The following is a 14,329-nucleotide window of genomic DNA, read 5'->3' on the forward strand; positions in this document are numbered from 1 at the left end:
TGTTTGTGAATCAGATGTATCCTGTGGATCACTGACCACTTATTACTTCTTACTTCCACAAAATACATAAACACAGAAGGCTTCTTGGCATGAGTAGGCATTGCCTGGTGTGAGCCACCCAGGGGAAGACATTTGGGTTGTATTAAGTACAAATGCACTGTTTATCTGTGCCAGCACAGAACTCATCAGAAAAACCATAAACAAGGGGAGATGTAGGCAAGAGAGACCACCCAGGATTTCTGAGGGCTTTTGAGGACTATTGAGACAATGCTCTAGGAGCCATCAGCTTAGAGAATTTCCACTGTTTGCTTCCAATCCCTTCACGACTTAGAAGACTTTATTTAAATCAATTGGTGTCTGGTGAGCAGAGGCCTCATTATATACATTCGGGGTGTGGGGTAACACATAAGGAGAGCTTTGAAGCTTCCCTTGTTTCTCTGAAGAAGTCATTGGCTTCTGAGGGAAGTAGATTCCAAGTCCTAAAAGGATTTTTAAGATATGTAAAACAGTTCCATCTATTTATGAAGATTAATGACATTTTCATGAAAATGCAAGGGATTTGGCAACTCATGCATTCAAAGTTAATTCTCTCCTACTCCATGACATGCATACCATTTGTGCAGAAAAAAAAAAAAAAATACCCTGAGTGCAGCTCAAGGAGTTCTGTTATAATTTTTTTAAGTAAATGTGTAAATTACTTTATGTGCTCAAGATAAATGGCCAAGAAAATGCACTGCTTAACATAATTTCCCACTCAGCAAACACAATGCCAGTAATTATCTGCGGCGCATCCGCCATCAAAGGAACATTTGTTTCTTTTCAGGCTGCGGAACCCCTATCATCACAGCCGAACAAAACACCTTGTTTTCACTCTTCTAGGCACCGTCATGACCCCTAACTACATAGACTCCAGCAGCCTCAGCGTGGCCCCCTGGTGCGACTGCAGCAACAGTGGGAACGACCTGGAGGAGTGCTCCAAGTTTCTGAATTTCTTCAAGGACAATACGTGTCTTAGTAAGTTTTTTAAAAAAAACAGGAAACAAACACATTTTTCTCTCTGAGCCCAAGCCCTGCTCCCGTGTTCCTTGTGTTCCTTCTTTCTGGAGTCTGCCTTCTCCCTTTCTCCCTCCCTCTCCTTCCCTGGGTTTCCAAGCTCCTTTGGGTCCCCCTGGGCAATGCAACAGGGGACACAGCAACGGGTCAATGGGGCGCTGCCACGGCCGAGACTCCAAAAGCTCAAGCGAGCAAGAGATTCCAATAACCGAGGGTCTGTTTTTGTGGGAAGGAACACTTCTACCCACAGATCAAATTTTGATCTTGGCAACCAGTGGCAAGTCTGTTCCAAATTTTTTTTAATCTGAGTGCAATATACAATGTGAGATGCTCTGACAAATTAGGTGGGGGGTAGGCCCCTAAGGGCTCTCCGAGAAAAATTGAAGTTAACATCAATAGCCCCCGTGATGTTCCAGGTGGGCTCAGAGGAGAAGCCACCACTCTCGAGTGGGAGAATTTGGCTCTGCAGCCAGGAGCCTCTCAGGATGGTTGGTTATCTCCGGAGGCGGAGATGAGTCCTGTGGGTGGAGGCGGCTCTGGCTTGGAAATAGTCCTGGTTATAATTGCAGCATCCTTTAGTCAAGTGGGAAACATTTCTCCCAGTGGGGGAGATGTGGAGAGAACACGTGCAGGGGTGAACAGCGTTCTTCAGACGAACTTCAGAAGCACTGTGCCAGGTCTTCCTTCTAACCACGGAGGTGCGCGGGCTCCAGGCGACAAGTCAGTACCCCACTCACACTGTGTGGCAGCCACGGTGAAGGTACTGGGTGCCTTCGGTTCACTGTACAGGGAGTCTAGTATATACACTATCTCATTTGCTGTACCCTCCCTGCACAAGAATCCGAGGAGATGGCAGTATTATTATGTCCATTTCACCGTTGAATTAAGGGCTGGTCTTCACATAGACCATCCACGCCAGAGACAGGATCCAAAGCCTGAGTTCCTTCTTCTGCAGCCCCCTGTCCCCAGAGGGCTTTTTGTCATGCCTTCTGTGGAGGGCCCATTGGACAAGAACATACACCTGAACAGCAGGGATCAGGTGTGACTTCCGAGTGGCAGGTGCAGACCAAGTGCCTAGGACCCGGGTTCAGCCACCCCTTGGAGAGCGCCGTCCGTCAGTGACGGTTTCTCCACGAGCTGCTGCTGTATGGGGGCGCTGATTTCTGAAGGATTACCTGTCAACTTGCCGCGTGCACACATTGGAAAAGCTTCTCCATGTTGCTTTTCTAAAACCTCCCCTTCGTGTCCTTTGTTGAGAAGACAAATCTAAAAGACTTGCTCGCTAGGTTCTTGAGTCAAGTGGCTGTAACCAACTCGTTAAAATGAAAACGAGCTTTTGGACACTTAAACGAAATTCCAACCCACGAAACTAGTCTCAAGAATGGCATCATTTGCCAAGACATTGGGCATAATACGGGCCTCTTGTTCCGTCTTGACTTATTTTTTTAAGGGTATGTACTATAGATGCTGTTTTTCACATCCTGCATGTTCTCCTGGCAGAACGCAAGATTTAATGAAGATAAAGCAATGACAATAGAGGTCAGCGTGAGAAAAGCCATTCACGCTGGCTGAAAAAGCGCTCTCTCACACAGACTCTGAAGTTGTCCCTGCTTAATGATATTTTGGTGAAAGGGCGAATAGTCTGGCATCTAATTGCTAATGACTTTTCAATAAAAATAAATGCATTTGGTCCTCAACAAGGACGAAAGCCAGCCAGAATTTTTTACAGTCACTCCCTTTATACTTTGTTCAGAAGGGGCACAGCACACCAAAGACACAGTGCTGTAGATTCAGTCTCTGGCAAAGGCCCTGGAGTAGAAGGAACTGGAATTTGTACATTCCAACCCAAATGCAGTAACCCAGTTGCGCTCTCTTCAAATTAATCAGCCCTCCCCCAGCCTCCCCTGTCACGAACAGCACTCCAACCTGTTGTTTATTTATGGTTCTTGCTGGGTGGGGGGACAGTGATTTTTACATCAAAGTGTAGGACGGATGTCAGGGCAGAGAGAAGAAAGCATGAGCTGAAGGTGGGGGTGACTTACTGTCACTCACGTCTTTCCTTAGATGCCACCTTCCCTTGCCTGGACCATTTCATCTAAACTGCGGCTCTACGTTCCTGCCCAAGGCTCCCTGTACTCCTCCACCTGCTTCCACTTTGCCCAAGCATTTCTCCCCGCCTAACGTATTATAGATTTTACTTACTTCCTCCCAGCCAGAATGTGACCTCCAGGAGGGCAGGGACTTTCGTGTTTCATTGCTGTCAGTGGCCATTGCTGCACCCCAGTGCAGAGCAGTGCCTGGCACACAGTAGATGTTCTGCTGACATTTGAATGAACGAATGAGCAAGTGAACAACCCCCCCGCCACCCCACGTGCCAGTGCAAACACGTTCAAAAGCACAGGTAGCTTCAATGAATGGCAGAGGGTCTCTTGAGTCTCTATGTCTTAAGAAGAAAAAGGATAATTGTGCTCGTCATTTGTTGTCATTGCCCTGGGTCATTCAAGAAAATCAGTCCCCCGTATACCTTTCTCTGCCTCACCCACCCGTTGGGTCACGTAACGGGGCTAAGAGCATAGAAAGCATGTGTATTCATTTGAAGCTGTTTCTTACAGCCTTAAACATGTGAAGTTGTTAGAAAACAAGTTCCCAATTTTCTGAACTTAAAGGATAACAATTTGAGAAGAAAATGTCATTTCTAAGAGGAACATTAGGCCTAAAATATTCTGTCTTGTGTATCGAGAAATGCCAGCTAAGAGTCATATATCTAACAATTTGCACATTCAGGTCCCAAATGGAGGAGTTTGATTTCTTATACAATGAATATGAAATAAAGAAACTCCTAAATCCAGGCCAAATCCCCGAAGACCTGATTAAACTGTTTTTTATGCATTTGGGGGCGGGGAACGACACAGCCGATTTTCTCTTGCCGTACAAACAATCTAATCCCATGAACTTGTAATAAGCTTTTAAAATTTTACATTTTCAACTTTTCACATAAGCAGGGCTGTTCCTACCTAATTATGCAGATTTTGTTTAGAAGACTGGGAGCGGAGAGGGATAAAATAATCTTACTTAAATTTTCACTAGACTACTACTGAGGCTCCGGGTGGATCCTGCCTTTAAAGAAACCGGTTGCAGTTCTGTGAGCAGCGCCCCCCGCAGAGTAGGTTTCCGTGCTACTGAGTCACAGTTTTTGCTGTTTGATTTTACTCCCTGACAAATTAATGTGAATGCCATTGAGTGACATCAGTCTCATAATTAGGGTTGTTATGCTTTTTTTTTTAAGCGCTAATGAGTTTGCTTTTAGTATAGAATTTTGACAGAGCACAAAGGTTTTCTTGGAAGATGGCACAGTGGTAGTGACCCTAAATAACAGGTCCAAGGCTGGGTTTCAAAGGGCTCAACCAATGAGTATTTCAAGGCAAGGACCTGGCCCATAAAGAGGAGCACAATAAATACAGGTTGTGGCTGGAGCACCCGAGTGTCCAGCTCAGTGTTTAATGAATGAATTGATTTTTGAATGTCTGGCCCAATGGCTGACCCTCCACACAAGCAGGCAGACGGTTGGATGGGTTTCGGTCAGAGAAGTCCAGTGCTATATTCAGAGTTTCTAGTGTGCCTCTCTGGCTTTATGTAGCTTGTCTGGCACATTTGCTGCTTGACTTTGAAATTGGATTTCCTCCTGTTTTACTGCAGAAAATGCAATTCAAGCTTTTGGCAATGGTTCCGATGTCACTGTGTGGCAGCCAGCCCTCCCAGTTCAGACCACCACTGCCACCACCACCACAGCCTTCCGGGTCAAGAACCAACCCCTGGGGCCAGCAGGGTCCGAGAATGAAATCCCCACTCACGTTTTACCACCTTGTGCAAATTTACAGGTAAGAGTGGATCCAAACTCCCTCTCGGAGCTCACTTTGGCGGGACGCAGGCCCATTTGCTTTAGAGATAGTTGGCAAATGATGCCCAGGTTTGAATCTTAAAGGTACATTTTAACCACGATGAACGGAGATTGGGAAGTGACATAGAGTAGAGAGGAAGATGGACTTTGGAACTAACAGCCATTTACTAGGGGTGTGGCTTTGGTTAAGGCCCTGGCGCTGTCTTTCTGCCCCTGGCGTCTTCACCTGCAATAGGGGGGTAGGTGGCTGGGCACATAGATCCTTAAGGATTTTATTTGTAGGGTCATCAAACTAGATTGGCTCTTTTTAAAATTTATTATGCTTATTCTGTGTTGTCTACAAAGCAGCATCATCTTGAAAAGAAAGGAATTTTTGGTTTTGTCCCCATCACTGCCACTTAAACAGAGTGATGTAACTGTATCTCTGGGTAAACCAGAGACAGTGTTACTAGTGAAGCCTTAGCTCGAACCGAGAGTCCCGTAGGGGTTTGTTGTTCAGGAAGCAAAAGAAAAGGCTCTTCCACAGTGAGAGGAGCTCTGAGGAGCTGCCTGCAGACCCGTCATGTCACACTGCCCAGGGAGCATGGCCCAGAGACTCCCTTGGGGCCAACCCAGATGTCCAGGGGCAGGACCACCCCACACTCACAGTCATTTCTTGACTTTTGTCAAAGTAGAGTGTTTATTCTGCCTTTTTATGGATTTTTCCATAGTATCGACTATTCAGCTGTTTGGCAAGACATTACTTACTTATGTGTTCACCAAGTATTTTCACACACTTGACCTCTTTGAACGTTACCCTCCTGGTGGCTGTGGGAGAGATGCTCCTGTGACAGTCCCATCAGCCTTGCTCTTTCTTTTGCGGGTGCGGAGGCTCAGCGAGGTAACACTCGTGATCAAGCCTGCAGAGCTGGCGAGTCACAGAACCAGTGCTGGGTCCCCGGGGCCTCGTGTTCTTTTCCGGGCCTTCCTGTACTGTGGGGTAGTGGTGACAACATGGTGACTTATGCCTCCTGCTTCAGAAGGGAACACTGGCCAAGCACCGTGCCGTCACACTTGTCACGGAAGTACATCGTCCCCTCCCCCCCACCCCCTGCTAAGGATCATTCCCACCAGAGGGCTTCCCAGAGCTTTCTTTTGCCAATTGCCACCTTGCCCCACACCCACTCCTCTCCCTTTCTAGAGTGTGTTGGGCAGTTTCTTCACTTCTGATTTGCTTGATGTCTTCTCACTCCTGCGTCTCTCCTCTTCTCCATGGATGCCCTCCATGCTGCTTAGCTGAGCTTTGGTCTCTGTCCTCTGCCCTCCTGGGTCTCCATACCCGATACAAACCCTCAGCCACACAGCTTCAACCACACATTCTTTCTACTTCTAAAGCATTTCTTGAGCACATCCATCTCCAAGGAATTGTACAAAACGATGCCAGACTGGGGGAAACTTGGTGGTGGGGGGAGGGAGGGGCGTGCACTATGGCATCCTGCAGCAGGTTGGAGAAAGGTTGAGAACCAGACACAGCTTTCCAGAGGCCAAGTCTCTTCTTCAGCTCCAGCCAGTGCTCAGCATCCTGCTTCCTCTAAGCTACACCTTTTGTTCTTGCTGGGTCCAGTCAGATCCTACCATCAGCAAAGACAAGTGGGAAGGGGAAGGATAGGGTGATGCTATCATAAGGTGCTAACAGTGGGCCAGAGGTGCTCCTGAGTGGCAGAAGAGGCGTGCCCTGCTGCAGCCAAACCAGGGTCTCCTCTGCTCGGGTCTCGATGCACAGAGCAAGACTACAGAGTTGGCGTTCAGCCTGTGTATTAAGCTCCTTCTGTGTTTTGGGAACTTTGTGAAGATGGGCATTCAATAAAAATTCTGTCCGCAGTGTACTTCAGCTAGTAGGCAAGATGCAGCTCGTCAACATGTTTGGAAGGTCAGACTAAGCTGATAGATGCCATTGCCGGAGAACCATCATTAGTGGAAAACCATGGAATTGGAGCTTCCCCTGGGAGTAGGAGAGGGGCCTATCAGCCATACGGAGGGGTTCTGTCCCCTCTACACCTGCCGCCCCAGTGCCTGGTTTCTGTTTCTCATGGCACTGTACATGGCTTGGCCACACAACATTTTGCTTCCAACACAGATCTGCCCAGTCACCCCTCCCTGCCTAGAGGACTCGGTATGCTGCAGGGTTGCCCTGGCAACGTCAGAGGACACATGAGCTCTATTCCCAAGAAACAGAGCTTTTGCTTCTCCTGTGTTAGCTATGGGACCTGGACCTCATCAACTCAGGGGCAAAGTAAAATGAAGGCCTGGTGTTTATGTCAGGGCTGCCGTTTGCATTCTCGGCAGAGGGGAAAATGAGGCATGGGACTCCCGAGCAGTGATGTGATGGCCACACCTGTCTCCCCAGTGACACACACACAGAGTCTACATCTCTTGCAGCTGAACACCATTTCCCTTGCTGGGAGCCCTTCAGGGTCCTCAAAACCTTACCCTCCCCCATAAGCTGACTCCTGCTTTTTGCACATGTGAGGAAGGGGCGAGGCGGGGGCTTGGCGGCTAAGCCTGTGCTCAGACCCAGGCTCTTGTCCTCACTGGCATCACAGCCTCCCCAAGCCTCAGCTTCCTCCTCTGTGAGACCAGAGGACGGCCTGGCTGCTAGAGTTGGGAGGGTTCAAATGAGGCCATGCCTCAGTGCTTGGGGCAGAGAGAACGCTCCAGGATGGCGCTTTGCAAACAGCACGTGCAGTGCCTGATTCCCCATCAGTAAGCAGACGGTGGTGGTGTGCCTTGCATGGGGAGGGGGTATTACGCTAGCAAAAACTGTCATGAGTTAGTACCAACAGGTGTATAAGGTTTTGTTTTTTTTTAAACATTTCACCTGCTTTGTGCCCTTTACTTCTTACAACAGCCCACGAGTCAGGTATGACAGACATCCTTCCCTTTTACAAATGAGGCAACTGAGGCAGGGAAAGGCCAGTGACTTAACTGAGCTCACACAGCATTTCCCAGGCAGGGCTGGGGTTTCTGGCTCCAACGCCAGGGTACATTTGCCTTGTTCCACAGTGATGAACTTTTGCCTTGTTCCATGACCTTGGACAACCTGAGCTCGCTCTTTGAATTAGGAATGAACAGAGAGAAGGAAGTAAAAAATAGAAAAGTAGGTCATGCAGCATTCGTCTCTCTGCGTCTGGCTTATTTCACTCAGCATTATGTCCTCCAGGTTCTTGTGGAATCTACAAAGGTTCATTCAGAGAGTAGAATGGTGGTTACAGGGGGCTGGGGGCGGGGAATGGGAGCTGTTGGGCTTTAAAGGGTGTAAAGTTTCAGTTGTGCAGGGTGAGTAAGGCCTGGGGATCTAATGTACAGCAGGGTGCACACTACGTACTGTGTACTTAAAATGTGCTGAGACAGTAGATCTCATGTATTCTCACCCCCGCCTCTGGCTCCCAATGGTAACTATGTGTTAATTAGTTTGATTGTGGCAAACCTTTCACAATGTATCCATATATATCAAAGCATCACATTATGTGCCTTACATATATACAATTTTTTGTCAGTTATAACTCAATAAAACTGAAGGCGGGGAGAAAAGATGAGAAGGAAGAGGCTGCCCAGTTCTTCCCGAAAATGGCGATGTGAGTGATGGGACAACACAAAGCCCCTGTTTGGGCTGGATTGCTTCCTGCCATCGTTCTAGGAGACAGGGTACCAGGGAAGGACTGAGAGTTGGCCAGGACAGCTTCCTACAGCTTGGTGATGTGTTTGGGATGACTTAGATGAAGAATGGTGGAAAGAATCACCCGAGGGCAGAGGATCAGTCGGGGATGAGCAAGTGGTGAGAGGCGGGCCTCGGCTCCCGAGAACATGGTCCCGGGCACTAAGCCAGGATGCTTGCTGTGGCACAGTGCCCCCAGGAGACTCATTCTCCCCATCTGCCCTTCCTTTGCCTGCCTGGCTGTCTCCAGATAAATCACCGTTTGCCAGTGGCTCCTAGCAATACCTTAGAATACCATTTGTCCAGGTCACATGTGTCATTACTCAGAATGGAACCGATTTAAACCAGCTTGGGACCCATTGGTAACAGATTTGGAGAAAGTCAAGTGTCTTTGGCAGCCCTAAAGTTCACTTCCCTTGAGAAACACCTTCTTGTAATATTTTAAAATATACAATAATATGAGAACACTCTTGGGGACTTGAGTTTCTGTCTTAACATTTGAGCTAGATTTCCCCCTTGGAAAGGAAGAAATAAGAATAAACATTTTCAAAAGTCAGCTTCAAAGTGTAATTATCAACAAACCAAACACAGTTCTGTTCGGGGAAATGGCGGCCTCGGGTGGGTGCACAGAAGACTCATCTGTGGTTTCCATGAAAGGTTCAGCTTTAAAAAAGGAAAGTTGATTGATTAGTATAAAATGTCATGGAAATGTCCAAGCGCTGGCTCCCCGAGGTACTAAAATACCAGGTTTTGGGTAACCCGCCAAGTTCCCACGTCGGGATTAATTGGCAGTCGCATTAGCAACAAGCATGACACAGACAGTGCTGTTGTTGGCGCGTCCCTTTGACTTGGTCAACAACGGTCACAGGAGAAACAAAGAAATATTAAACAGTCTACCAATTATTTCATCTTCTGTGCACTCGACTGGTCTGGCAGCTGGAAAAAGCTCAGGATATGTAAAGCAAGTGGGGTGTACTCCTCGTTTATTTAAAGTACATATCTTTGGGAGGTGTAAGTATTGGCAAAATCTCTATTTGGCATCACTGTTCCCCGCTTCACTCTGGTGGCCACCTCTCCAAGTGGCATGGGTGGGCCTCTGATTTCCATGGTCAAATAGGGTTATAGAGACAGAAAAATAGAGGCTTGGGACTAAGGCTGAGGACCCCTGAGAAATTTAACTGCCTCTGCACCTTTCCTCGAAAGAGGTGTGGTGGTGGGTGGTTGGAAGGAGAAAGGGAGAGATCAGGCCCACACTCAGAGCCAAGGCCAGCAGGATGGATTCAGGGTAGTTCTGGACCGTGTGTGGAAGCTGTGGTGAACAGGGCAGGCCGTATTCAGAGTTGGCTGTGTTATTTTTCTCTTCGCTTGTTTGGGGGAGCCAAATAAAAGATATCTGTGGGCAAGGCATGGAGGGCTCAAGTTGATCTTGTAGATCTCAACTTCAGTGTCCCTCTCCCCCACATCCAAATGGGACTTAACAAGGCAGCTTTCCCAGTCATAAGAGCTGTGAGCAGGGTCCCAATGGATAGTCTGCAAGAATGCTAACTGCTAAAATCGGCAATGCAGAGGCCAGCTGTCCCCTTCGCCTCTCCATGATTGCATCATCTACTTTGGTGGTCCGGGGTCCCACAGCTGGGACATTGATGGCCCTCTGCAGGCCATGGGGGTGGGCATCTTGCAGCAGAGGACGACCTACAACATCCACTGAATTTCAGTGACATCTGCACCTCCCAGGCCCCCCAGGAAAGCCTCACGCCAGTCCCTCGCCTTCCCAGAGCACAGTTTGGAGCTTGTAGAAATGAGCTGTCCACTAGCAGGCTGCAGTACATTCCTTACAGATTGGTAGGAGGTGTGGAAAGGGCAGGTGGGGTTTGCCTGTCTTTAACATCTGCTCATAACCTCTACAGAGTATTTGAGTATTGAATTTGAATATTGAATATTAGAATACCGCATTAGAATATTGAAAATAATCTCTATCTGAAATAAGACTTTGCATCCTGGAAGAATAGCATCCCTTCCCCTCCCCAGTATCTCAGGAGACCTAAAAAAGCCCATGTGTATGGGACAGGGCCCGACCAGGCCAGAAATGATTTCAGAAGTCTTCTCAGGGCCAAACCCCACAAGTCTGGGTGTGGCAGGAGGGCAATTGTCCAAACCTGCTAAATACCCAGGACTCCACTGGCTGTGACCAAGTGAAAATTATAAGTGTTGAGTTTTAAAAGGAAAGTTGCCAATGGGTGTTCTGTAAATCATTTGTGCCAGCAGACTGACCCCATTATGTCAGCTAATCCTGGAAATACAGGAGGTAAATTTAAATCTTCTAGCACGAAGCACTTAATCAATATTCTAAATGTTTTTCTTGCAATTTATGCTAGCAGAGCAATAGGGTGCTTTGGTGTCCCGTTAATCTTCCATTGGAGAGCAGGTGCCTGAGAGCAGGGCTAGGGTGGTGATTTTGCACAGGTGGGCAGAAAGCTGGAAGGGGAGAGGAAAATGCTTATTTCCAAACCAGGCCCCTGGCATGGGGCTGTTCACCCTGTGTACTCACGCCACCGGTTCCAGCAGGCAAACCTACCCCGTGGGCACCTTCTTAGAGCTTTCTTTGTCACCTGTGGTTGATAGCTTAGGAATTGCTTGGAGGGGAAGAGCATGAACTTGGGAATTAGTTGGACTCGAGTGGAAATCCCAGCTCCCTTCCTGCTGCTGTGTGACCTGGGGCAGGTTTCTTACCCTCTCTGGATATCTGCTGTAAAACCTACCTCTTAGGTTTGTTGGGAGGATAAAAAGAACTAGTGCCTGCATGCAAAGGGCCTGGGAGGACTGGCCAACCCACTGCACTTGGTAAGCTGCCACCGTTCCTTCCTATGGTGACTGAAGAGATGCGTTAGTTAGATCTTTAACTCTGGACACTGGGGCTACAAAGGAAGGGCTGTTCCCAGGGGCTGAGGGCCACAGAGGGAAAAGAGATGGAGCTCCTTAGGATTTTGCCTCCTTAATTTGTAAGAAGCATTTGAACCAAGTGATATCCTGGCTGGTCCTAAGATATGGTCATTGTAGACCAAGGAAGGAGGGGGCAGGGTTGGATGGTCCCTGGACACCAGGCTAAGAAGGAAGAAAAACCAAAAGGCAATAAACAGAGGGACAGGTGTGTGGGTTAGAACTGTCCCCCATCTCTCTGTGCCCAGGAGTCTCCTGGGAGCTGCACCCTAACAGTCTGCTTGGAGCCGTCACTTGGAGCAGGGACGGTAGTCAGATCTGGGTCCAGCCTGGGTACTGTGAGAACAGGAACTGTCTGCCAGGGGCTGTTGCCATGTCTCTCTAATCAGTGCTGACATTGGGAAGAGGTGACACAATTGTAAACGGAAACCACCCTTCGTTGCAGACAAGGTGACGTTTGAGAGTGAGCCATGCCCCGTAGCCTCTAAGACCCAGGTTTTGCAGTCCTGCCCACATCCGCATTCCACCAGCACCATCATTTGCTAAATGTCTATCCGCAAACTCAGTTAACGAGGCGTAGTGTGAACAGCACTCGTGAGACCCATGGGAGTCAGTGTGCTAGCTCTCTCCAGAAATACTCCGTTCAAAACAATACAGATGTTCCTGTGCCACCCAAATGATGTCATGTGCACCAGTGGTCCGCAGACCCCACTTTGGGAAACATTATGAACCATCTCATCACACGACAGATCCCAGAACTATTTACTTTGAGAACCTGCATCACCTTTTATGGTTTGGTATTAATAAAGCGAAGGTGCATAATAGCACTTCCCATGAGTCGAGTACTGATCTAAGCACATTATGTACATATATGTGTATATGTGCATTGTACATGTATATTCTACATATCTATCCTATGTTATATATGCATTATATACATATACATGTATTCACATACATTTATTGTTCAGTAGCCTCATGAGGTCAGTACTGTTGTTAATTCCCATCGTTTGGGACAACAGACCCGAGACCCAGAGGGGCTTGACCAGGAGAGGGGAACTGGAAAAGCAGCCTTTTCCTCTGAGTGCATTTTAATGTCTACACTGCATTACCTGAGTCAGAGCACTTTGCCTTTTTGTTTCTGGATAACGTTATTCATTCAATATAGATTAAATCAGTCTCCAAAATCTTGTTGAACAGCTGGCAGATGGAAGTGCCAGACTGGTTCATAAACTAGCATAAAGAAAGGCAACGATGCCTGTTCTGACACCAACTGGCGCCCTGCGGTACAACTCAATCCCGACGCCAGGCCCCGGAGTTCGCGCACAGCCCACAGGTCCAGGACACGGTCCCCAGCAAGGCTGCCCTTGCTTCAGACACCAACCACATTTTAGGGGTCCTCAGGCCCCCTGCACTCTGATTGAGCAGCTATATATTCAGGGGTTCCCACAACTGCCCCAGGTTCAATAACTCAGACCTCAGGAAGGCGTTATATAATTATATTTTTACTATAAAGGATACAGACGAGGTCTAGCCAAATGGAGAGACACTTAGGCTGAACTCTGGGAGGGTCTCCAGTGGAGAGCTCTGCACCCGCTTATATGGAATCTCCTGTGGAATATGGATCACTGTCTCCCCGCCCCGACCCCAGCACATCAAAGTGTTTACCAACCAGGAAGCGTAAGTGAGCATCGGTGACCAGAGTTTTAATTGAAGTTTCATTATAAAAGCATAGTTGACCAGCCCGTTGAGCACTGGAATGCAATCTTCTACCCCTCTTTGCTCCCTGGAGGTCAGGGGATCGGGCTGACTTCCTGTGGCTCTGGCCCGAACCCCTTGAGCCATGGTTGGTCTTTCTAGAGGCAGCCCCCATCCTGAGTCACCTCACTAAATTTAGGTAATCTCCAAAGGGCTCCTGAGTAACAAAGACACTCCAATCACTCAAGAACGTCCCAGGGTTTAGAGGTGGTCTCCCAGGAGCCAGGAACAAAAGCTAGTCAAATTCTAATTTTATTTCTAGGGGCCAACTGTGAAATTCCTCATAAGGAAGCTGGAGTTGAAATTTGGAGCATGCTCACCTCACACCACCACTTCCTGGCCAGGAAGTCTTGGGCGACTTACTTATTCTCTCTGCCTCAGTTTCCTCATCCATGGAATGGGGATGGCAGTGCTAGAGCCTCCCCGGGGTCATGAGGACACAGTGGGATCCTGTGTGTAAAGCATGCTCAGAGACGATACTGCTATGTAGGACTTTATTCTTTGTAAGTTCATGGGACCTTTGGCACTTGGATGTCCCTGGCCCTCTTTTGTCCCACCTTCAATAACAGAGAAATGCTCCAAAGGGCCAGGCTGAGTTATGTATTGCTTTATGGGGCCTGTTTTCCAGTGGCGTTCCTAGACTTGGTAGCCAGTGGGGCTTTGCCCCTGCAGAGCAAACCTGTTGTGGGTAAGAAAAAGTGACTCGGCCTTGTCAAGGTGATGGTTTTGTTTTCTTTTAAATCCTCACTGGAGGATATGTTTGTATTGATTTGAGAGAGAGGGAGGGAGAGAGAGAGAGAAACATTGATCGGTTGCCTCCCCTATGAGCCCTGACTGGGGATCGAACCTGCAACCTAGGCATTTGCCCTGAAGGGGGATCAAACCCTTAGCCCTTGGTAAAACAAGATGATGCTCCAACTAACTGAGCCACCTGGGCAAGGCCAGAGTGATGGTTTTGAAATGTAATTTAGAGTCAGGTGATTCTCCGT

At 48.0% G+C, this 14,329-nt stretch overlaps 1 protein-coding gene across 4 annotated transcripts in view; it reads left to right on the top strand.

The window, feature by feature from the left end:
• GFRA1 (GDNF family receptor alpha 1) overlaps nucleotides 1–14,329 on the top strand; it is a 187,794-nt gene that overhangs the window by 157,454 nt on the left and 16,011 nt on the right. For all 4 annotated transcript variants that reach the window (XM_053923362.1, XM_045191643.2, XM_024555415.3 and 1 more), the window contains 2 exons: nucleotides 880–1,014; nucleotides 4,750–4,931. In XM_053923362.1, coding sequence (XP_053779337.1) covers nucleotides 880–1,014; nucleotides 4,750–4,931 — 317 coding nt within the window. The remainder of the gene's footprint in view (nucleotides 1–879; nucleotides 1,015–4,749; nucleotides 4,932–14,329) is intronic.

Source organism: Desmodus rotundus, chromosome 4 (genome assembly GCF_022682495.2).
Source record: "Desmodus rotundus isolate HL8 chromosome 4, HLdesRot8A.1, whole genome shotgun sequence".
NCBI classification, from domain to species: domain Eukaryota; kingdom Metazoa; phylum Chordata; class Mammalia; order Chiroptera; family Phyllostomidae; genus Desmodus; species Desmodus rotundus.